Source organism: Nyctereutes procyonoides, unplaced genomic scaffold, assembly GCF_905146905.1.
Source record: "Nyctereutes procyonoides isolate TBG_1078 unplaced genomic scaffold, NYPRO_anot_genome, whole genome shotgun sequence".
NCBI lineage: Eukaryota > Metazoa > Chordata > Mammalia > Carnivora > Canidae > Nyctereutes > Nyctereutes procyonoides.
Genome location: NW_026575024.1, coordinates 23,870,951 through 23,880,305, shown reverse-complemented (window position 1 = coordinate 23,880,305; position 9,355 = coordinate 23,870,951). Strand labels below are relative to the sequence as shown.

Genomic DNA, 9,355 nt, shown 5'->3' with positions numbered 1-9,355 from the left:
CACCCTGGATGCCCCTCGGAGGGGCCCTGGGGCTGTGTGTCCACAGCACACCCACCAACTGCTAGGGCTGAGGGAGAACTCACATTCTCCAGGCAGGTGCTGTCCTTGTCCTTGTGCAGGTAATGCTGCTGCCAGAAGCGCAGCAGGTTGTGGAAGTTGTTAAGCAGGAAGCCGGGGTACTTCTTGCTGTGCTCCATCCGCTGCAGCAGCCGCAGGTATAGGGGCAGCCGCTCTTTCCGGCGGGCTAGCATCAGGATCACCAGGCTGGTGTTGAGGCAGCTGACGTTCTCCTGCAGGGCACCAGGCCATCCAGGTTAGGTGCGGGTGGGCAGCCCCAGTGGCCCCCAGTGGACCTGGGGTGCCACGCGGCAAGGAGAAGGGTGGCCCACGCCCCAACCCTGTGGGGCCCTGGCAGATCCCACAGGCCACGCACGCCCCAAGCTGCCCCGGCACACACCTGAGAGGAGGGGGAAGGAAGGCCACCAGCGGGCCACCCTGACCACCTTCCTGTCCCTCTGCCACCCACCACCCATCCCCACACTGGTGGGGCCATCGTCGTTGGTCCAGTGAGAGGCCGCTCCTCTTCCAGAGTCAGCTCAGGCATTGCTTTCTCCTGGGAGCTCTGGCTCCTGGAGCTTCGATCCCCAGGGTAGGGCGGGGTGCCTGCCTTAGGTGCGGCTACCTCACTCCCTAACTTGCACTCGGAACTAGGCTGGGGGCGGCACAAGGGAAGGGTCTCGTGCTCTCTGGTTCACTACAGCCCCAGCCCAGTGCCCAGCCGCAGTGTATGTTAGCTGAAGGAACAGAGAACCACCTCTGAGCCTACAGCATCACCCCCATTTTAGAAAAGAGAGTGAAGACACAGAAGGGATAGCCATGGTTAGTTAGGGAGGGGGTGGGAGGCAATATCAAGTCCAACTCCAAAGCCTGGAAGGGGCACCAAGAGCACTGGACTGGGAGTCAAGAATGCAGTGCCAATCCTGACCCATCCGTGACCCCAGAGACTTGTTCCCTCCTCAGGCCCTGTCTATAAAATGGGGCACTGATCCCTGTCAGGAAAAAGTCGTCAGAATAGCTGGTAGGGTTTCCCAGGAACCAACAGATGGATCAAGATATGCTTCTAGGGTGAAGGTGGGAGAGATCAACCGTTGGGCTCTGGGATGAGGGAAACGGTCTCCAATCTCTCTTTCCCGCTGTGGGGCCACAGAGCATCTCACCTGGGTCAGAGTCTGCACGTGGATGATGTTGATGAGGCGGAAGAGGAAGGACATCTGCGTGGGCACCTGGGATATGTAGGCAAGCAGGCGGCACTCAGACAGGACCTCGGCAACTGGGGACAGAGAAGCAGAGGTGTGCTAGCAGGCTCGGAAGCTGGTCTATGGCTCAGGCCCAGCGATCTGCCATTCAGGCTTCCAGCCAGGACCCCTCCCATTGCTGGGGCCCGGACTCTGGAGCTGGGAGTCCCCACTGTGAAAGAGACCACAGGAGAGGGTAGTTGCAGCGGGAACACGTGTCTCCAGCTGTGCTGCCTCCCAGGCTGAGCCCATGGTCTCAGGAAGTCCCACTAGGAGCTGACTGCCACCTCTTCCCACAGTCAGTGCAAGGGCTGCCTCATGAGGCCTGCCCTCCCCTCAGCTCACCACCTAGGCCTCTCACCCCAGAAGATTCCAAGCAGGATGGGGTGGTGTGGGGGGGGGGAGGTGTTTTCATTTTACTTGCAAAAATAGTTTCTTCACTTTTATTAAAATGTACGTCTCATGAAAGGAAGCACAGAAGACAGAGAAAAGTCAAAAGCCAGGAAAATCTCCCAGGGAGCCACAACCTTGACCTCGGCCACATGGGCATTTGGGGCAGCTGCCTCTAGCCATTTCTGTCTCCTTGCCAGATGCTGAGTGTTTGACACCAGTGGGGCCACCTTGGGTTGATTCGCCCTGGCGTTAGGGCTTTTTCTTACCTTTCATGTCCACCTGGTTTTCGAATCGGTCCAGCGACAGAGTGACACAGCGCACCAGCATGTTGGAGTCCACCAGTGAGCTGTTGATCTGCTTCAGGAACACCTGGAACTGGAGCGGAGCCCGAGCCTCAGATGGGCGGTGGGGGCGGGTCCCGCTGCAGGCAGCTGTGGCCCAGGCTGTGCACTTGTCTCGAGGGGCCCCCATTTACCAGGCCCAGTTGCTTCTGATAAGACCAAGGCCCAGACAACCTGGGTAGGCTGCCCTCCAGCCCCATGGGACACCAAGTACAGTGTTTTCTGCACTGATGGGGACTGGATTCCTCTCATTTTCACTTCAACTGGTCTGAGCTGGGTTTCTGTCAAATGCTCCATAAAGCTAACACACCAGGCCCAGTCCTGGCACCCACATCACATGCCTGCTTACACCATCTCACTGGCCCACAGCAACTGTGACGGTCACCCCTGTACACCCAGGGTCTAGTGTAGTCACGGCACAGAGCAGGGGTGAATGGCTATTCGGTGAAGACTGCCCACTGACTCACCAGTATTTTCCAATTTTTTTTTCCTTATTTTCCAATTTAAAACCAGCACCTGAAGACAGGCAAAGGCCAGGCCTCTAAGATTACTATTGCTACTACTATTTAAAGTATTCATTCATTTGAGAGAGGGAGTGAGTGAGCACGAGCAGGCGGGGTGTGGAGGGGAGGGAGAAGCAAGCTCCCTGCTGAGCAGGGAGCCTGACTTGGAGCTGGATCCCAGGAGCCAGCCCCTTAACCGACTGAACCACCCAGGCATCCCTCCAAGACAACTTCTGAACAACACAGCAAACCCCACGGAGTCTGGGTTAGTCTTACCTTTGCATCAGTGTTGATATATTTGTTGAATCTCTTGAATGCATCAACATTGAACTTCATTAGCTCCCCAAGAAGGTCAAAGTAACTCTGGAGCACATCCCTCGATTTGCACTCGCTGTCCACAATGCAGTACAGGATGTGCTGGGGGTGGGAGAGGACAGGATCAAGGCAGGAAGGTGGCTGAGCCCTGGGGCCAACAGGCAGATGTGGCTGCTACCCCCAGGCTGGGCTCATCCAAGATGCCCACTGCCTGCCTCCCACCAAGGCCGGGCACGGAGCTTCAACCACATGACACCTGCTTCCAGTAGGCATCCGCGTCAGTTGATGGAACTTGTTCCCCTGTCCAGAGTCTCATCTGGGGATGCTGGGAGCTGCGAGGGCAGGCCTATGGCACCTCACTAGGAGGTTGGGGTGGGCTGGGGTAGGCAGTCAAGACTTCTCCTGCTTGCCCAGGGCTCTCCCGCTTGCAGGCGAGGGGAGCTGTCTCCAGATATAACACAGGCCACTGCCTAAGCACTGAGGCCATTCGAATAACTGAAGCACAGGGTTTAAGGGCAGAGGACACATTTTGACCCCATGGTTTGTCTGCATATTTATGAATAAAAAAGTTTATACTAAAATCAATGAAATTTTGTCAGGAACATAAAGCCAATTTAACTTCTTAATAAAGTTTTCTGTAACAGTTCAACTGTTTCCATTTTTTATTTTCATTTTCCTGTAGTTACGCTAATTTGGATCAATTCCATTTACAATTCATGGGTCAGTTTGTTTGTATCCTTAATTTTTTTTAAAACCAATTATATCTTTGGCCCTTTTTCTCCCTGTCTTTAGCAAATTTTGCTCTTTCTGAAGGCCATTTTACAAAAGGGAAATTAACTTTTGGTCAACAGCAAAATATCCTCAGGGTCAAAAGGCCTTATTGGGTAACAACAGACTCTTCCCCCTCTTCCATGGCCACCCTCAGCTCCATCACCCGTTTTAAGCACCTACAGGACCCACAGCTGGAAACTCAGGGGAAGTCCTAGGGCAATCTTGATTAGCATTTTAAAATAAAGAGATTTGGTCTGTGCCTGACCACCTGTCTAGGTCTCAAGAAGGAGAGCAATGCATGGGGCTGTGGGGGGAATGGGACACCCAACACCCTGGCTCCTCCAGGCCATTACCTCCAGAAGGCCTCGCTTCAGCAGGAACATCTGGTCTGCATAGGAGGTGGTCCCTCGGAGGAAACTCTCCACAGCCCGGGCTTGCCAAAACCTGCGACCCAAATGTTGACCCCTGGGGCTGGGAGATGTCTGCTGCCTTTGGACTTATTCAACATTTACTGAACATCTAGGTGGCAGGCCTCATACTAGGCATCAGGGACACAGCAAGGATAGGTCCTCACAGGGCGGACAGTTCAGTGGGGAACAGTCCTCTATTTGGTTCTGTGTGGAAGAAGATGTGTCTCAGAGAAGGTGGATCTAGGATCAAAGGGCTGGCTACAGTAAGTCACTCTAGGCTTTGACCCTTCAGAAGGAGAGAGGGACAATGGAAAGCGAGGCTGGGAATGCCTGAGGGAACCAGACAGACATATGTAGATGGGACACCAAACTGACTTTGGATGGGAAGAAGTGGTCATAGAGGGTAAGGCTGGGATCAGTGAGGGGAAGTCTGGACAAGTCAGGCTGAGGTGACAGGGGTCCTATGAGGGCACGGAGCCTACTGATGCATTACACCCCAGGCCTGAGAGACTGCCTTCCTTACTCACTGCTTCTGTCCATAGCCTTCACGACTCCTCTTAGGTGAGCTGGAGGAGCTCTGAGAAGCCCTCCTGTCCATGCCCACCCCACCAGTCTCCAGCTGGGAAAGAGGATTTCCTTTGCACCCTCAGCAACTAGGGCAGATCCCAGCTCTGCTCCTTTTCACAGTGTATTCAAACAGGTTTCTTTTCATGCTTGTTTGCCACAACCCAGGGAACTCCCATGGGCAGGGGCTGTAGCTTCCTACCACCTGTCCAATGCCAGCACAGAGGAGCATTTGGTTAATGCCAGGTCAGTTCTTGAAATATGTTGTTGGTATGCAGCAGCAGCTCACATACCTACTGAGTCAGATCCCCTTTCCCCCATAGTAGTCAGATGTCCAGGGTGGAAGCTGGTAACTAAATGAGGTATTTCTAATCACCTGAGAAACACTTAGTTTCTGGGCCCCTCAGGAGTGGCAGGTGCCTGTCCCCAGACCTACCTGAAAGAGGACTCAGCTGGCTCCTTCTTCATGACCTGCAGCAGACGAGTTAATAAGCCCCTCTTCCCATCACACACCAAACTCCTGGAACAAAACAGGGACATTGGTGGCAGACCTGAGGCTGACAGGGCCCAGTCCCACTTGGCCGAAGGACTGTTGTCCTGGGGTTGGGTTTCTCTGCTGCTTTAAATGGGTAAAAAAGCCTGGGGACATTTCCAAGCCGGCAGGATATCCTCCCCCACCTCTGTCTGGGCCCAGAGCACCCCAAAGACGCTTGCAGTCTTAGAAGTGAATAGCCAAGTGGATTCACACCACATCTCAGGCCAGCTTTCCCTCCCAGACCCACTAGCAAGCGATGAGAGGCCAGAAAAACCCAAAGTCAGTGCTCAGAACTGCTGGAGGGGTGCTGGTTACACCAAAGGGAGTCTGAAACACCACAGCAGAGTCTATCAGATGGGGTAAAGTCTGTGCCAGCAGGGTGAGACAGAGTACCCTGGGCCCCATGTTCAGCTCCAGCTGGTTTCCGACAAGCCCCTGTGCCCCTGGGCCTCAGCTTCCTGGTCTGATAAAGACATCTGATGAGGAAATGACTCGGGCTGCATCATGGGGGGAAGAGGGCCAAGCAGGCAGGAGTCTGGGCCCTTAAGTTCCCTCTTCAATAGAATGGCTCTACGTTTATCCTCTGTAGACATTATGGACTGTGCACAGTTTCATCTGAACAGATTTCTCCTGCTTTAAAAAAAAAAAAAGAGGCTGAGAATTATGACTTCTCTTGCTGGATACAGCCCTCCCTGCCCTGACCCCCGTGAGCCTGTGACCTCTCTGCTGTTCAGGTGATATAACCCAGCTAATGGGACTTGGTACCGGACAAGGAAGAAGCGTATCAGCAAAGGTGACTGACAAAGGAGTGGGCAGAGCACACATAACCTCTGGCAGGTGACCTCTACAAGGCCCTGCTCCCCGTTCTGTAAAGTTGAGGTAATGATGGCGCTTCTTTCCTGGGGCTGCCGTGGGACCCAATGAGGTAATGCAGGTGATGTGAGGACAGTGCCTGACACACAGGAACCCTCAGGATACAGCTACATGTGAGTGAGAAAGGACAAGTACCACACCTGCAGGCATGTAGCCAGGGTAGGCTGTGGGCCAGAGCTGCACTTCACCTACCTGTCAGTGTTAAGGACGGCTTCCACCTCAGGGATGTTGGCTTTGAGAGAGATGGCACTGAGTTCGTTCAGCTCCTGGTTATTGAGCAGCAGGTACTTGTTCCTGAAACAAATGGGTTGAAAGGGATAAAGGACAGGCACTGGGCCAGCCACCTTCCCATTTCCTGTGGTGAGAATCAGAGAGTCTCTCTCCCAAGTGCCCTCCCCTGACCCCACCTGCCTCTGAGGCTCAGGCTCAGGGAGCCTCCCTGGCTCCATCCTCTGCCCCTCTCACTAACAAGACCCCTTCCCTCAACATTTCCGGGCCTTTTGTTTGCCACTGAACATTTCTATTTGACTTCTCAAAGGCACTTCCAACTCAATGAAATCCAAATCCAACTCATCATTTTGCTTCACATCTAGCCCTATTACAGCACTGCCACCAGGGGGCCTGCCTCCCTCACCTCTAGGCCTCGCATCACTCCAGCCACGTGGACAGAACAAGCTTCCTAAACGGTCTCTCAACACACAGCACTCAGAGAGATCTTTAGAAAAAGGACCCCCTGACCATGTTACTCTCAAGTCAAAATGCCCCCACAATTTCACAAGCCTTAGAACACACACAATCCGGGCCCACAAACATGACCCACAAGGCCCTCTGGCTGAAACCAATCACCATTGCAGTCTCACTCTGAGCCAAGCCCGCCTTCATTCACATCACCTGCCACACTGCCCTTCCTGAACACATGGCGCTCCCTCCTACTGGGGATTCTTCTGGAACAGTCAGCCTCTCATTCTTCCTTTTCACCCAATTTCACTACCAACCCTCAAGGTCTCAGCCAACAAGTTACTTCTGCAGAGAGAGCTCCTAACCACACTCTGGCCAGTTCAGGACCCCTGTCAAATGTTCTCTCACAGAACCAAGCTCCCTCCACCAGAATACTATCCCTATCTGTCACTATACATTCAGTGGTGTAATTCTCTGATAACTATCCTTCTCCCTTCCAGGACTGTACCCTTCATTAGAGTGGGGGTCATGGCTTTCACCCATCACTGTCTCCCCAGAGCCTGGCCCATACAAATGCACATATGCCCAGCACTTACAAGTGCTCAGATTCAAGAGTCTGATGAAAGTTAGGGACCCACTTCCTCAGAAAAAAAGTCCACATTCAGAACATACTGGTGCCATTTTTCAGAGGGTTCACATTACTTCCTGGAGCTTAAGTCCTTCAGACAGAGAACCTCTGAAAGAGGAAGGTCAACATGATCCAGACGGAAGTAGCAAAGTAGAGGCGCCTGGCCATTATTTGTCCTCAGGCACCCACGTTCTGGTAGTTTATACAATGTTTCAAAAGAATTTAAGCCAATGTTTAAAATCAGGACCTTTCACGTAAATCTTAATTTCTAGCTTCCTTTGGGGGAAAAACTCAGAAGCTGTGCAATAGTGAGCCCAGTTTCCTGTATACCAACAGTTGGCAAGAGCTGAGCAGTAACTGCCTGTGTGTTCCAGCTCACCAAAGTCCCCACCACGCTGTCTCCCCAGTGTCAAGATCAAGGGTCAGCTGCTATGCACTCCTTCCCTACACTATTCCCCCTATACCAGAGAATCATTCTCTTATACATTCACCACTGAAGGCTGAAAAATACAACATGAGAGGGCAGAATGTGTTTCTAAAAAATGAGAGAGGGTACATCTCCCTGTGTGGGTGAAGAACAGTCCCCTGTCCGATAAGCAAACACTCAGCCCACCTGAGGTCCCCGTGAAGAGCCAAGCTGTCCGCTCCTGGTTCAGGAGGGCAGACAGTTGAGAGATGTATTGACTCCCAGGGTCACAAGGGGCCAGCAACACCCATACTCACTTCCTCATGTGGCCATGAGGGCTCGGAAGAAGCCCAGCATGGAGCCCGGCACACGGGGAGAGCTGCGCCAACAGCAGCTCTCGGTACAGCATTGTGCAAGTGTGGCCACACACGGTAACCGCAGTGGCAGCAGCTCCTGTGGCTCCCAAGTCCTCCGGAGTGGAGGTCGACGGGACACAGAGATGAGAGGAGCTGGCGCAACAACCCTCCTTCCAGGAACAGCTTGTACTTACTCATGGTGGTCGCTGAAACTCTGGAGAAGCCTCAAGAACTGTATCTTCAAGGTAATGTCCTAAAACATATGTGCATCATTGTTAAAATCACCACCACAATAGAAACCAAAACACTACAGTGAGAGCCTGGGTGTGTGGCTTTGCTTCTCTGAGCCTGTGTCCTCATGTACAAGGAGGACTTTTCTAGTCAGAAACCCTCTGCTGACTTCCACATCTGGCCAACGGCAGATTAAGCTAACGTGGATCCTTCCTAACTCCTACTCCGCCGACATCTTGGGTAAAAAAATCATGGAAATTCTTTTACATGTGAGGTAAGTTCATAACAAAGGAAAATGCGCAGGAATCAGAATTGAAGAAAGGACTGAGCCCAGAGCTAGAAGCACGAGAGCAGATGGTTGATGGCTGGCAGCTCTGGGTAGGATGGAGAAGTGGAAATGACACTCACTCATCCAGGGTTTGAGTTTTAATGCTGTGCAGGGACTAGAAAGAAAACCTGAGCCCATGTAAAGTCCAGGAAGTATATACACTCAGTGAAAGAAGGTTTAAGAAACTCCCACACTTACCAGCCCAGGGAGCTAGCAAGGACACTTGTCTTTGCCAGGGTGCTGCTGGTGGTGGTGGAAGGGAAGCCCCAGGAAAAGGATTCTGGGCTCACATCTCCAGGGCCAAGGCACTCAACATGATGAACACTTGCCCTGGGACTTACCCCTAAAGTACCAGGCAGACAAAAGCCAAGTGCTCTAAAGAAATACTTCCAGGACCCAGGCTACATTACAGAACATGAGGCCACATTCCACCCTGAGTTGAGTCTGATGACTCAAATACAAGTATTAGCACCCCATGAGCAATCTGAGACCATAAAAAAGATGTTACAAGTAATGAAAGAGATAGAATGCAACAGAACATTAACATAATGAATAACACCAAGTAGTTTTTGACAAAGAGCCAGATGTTTCAAAATGCAGAATATGTTCACTTGAAATTAACAACTCAGATGGAGGGGCTGAGAAGCAAAATCTAACAAGGCTAAAAAGGAAGACAGTAAGCTGGCAGACGGGGCACTGCAGAAAGTTCACAGGACATGGTCCAGAGA

The 9,355-nt window shown here is 52.3% G+C and overlaps 1 protein-coding gene across 1 annotated transcript in view; it reads right to left on the bottom strand.

Annotated features, from left to right (window-relative positions):
* TRPC4AP (transient receptor potential cation channel subfamily C member 4 associated protein) overlaps positions 1-9,355 on the bottom strand; it is a 71,717-nt gene that overhangs the window by 1,046 nt on the left and 61,316 nt on the right. Inside the window, exons 11-18 of the mRNA XM_055343756.1 lie at positions 8,263-8,321; positions 6,193-6,294; positions 5,029-5,112; positions 3,972-4,062; positions 2,809-2,949; positions 1,955-2,063; positions 1,218-1,330; positions 84-290 (exon numbers count right to left, since the gene is read on the bottom strand). Of these exons, the coding sequence (XP_055199731.1) occupies positions 84-290; positions 1,218-1,330; positions 1,955-2,063; positions 2,809-2,949; positions 3,972-4,062; positions 5,029-5,112; positions 6,193-6,294; positions 8,263-8,321 (906 nt within the window). The remainder of the gene's footprint in view (positions 1-83; positions 291-1,217; positions 1,331-1,954; positions 2,064-2,808; positions 2,950-3,971; positions 4,063-5,028; positions 5,113-6,192; positions 6,295-8,262; positions 8,322-9,355) is intronic.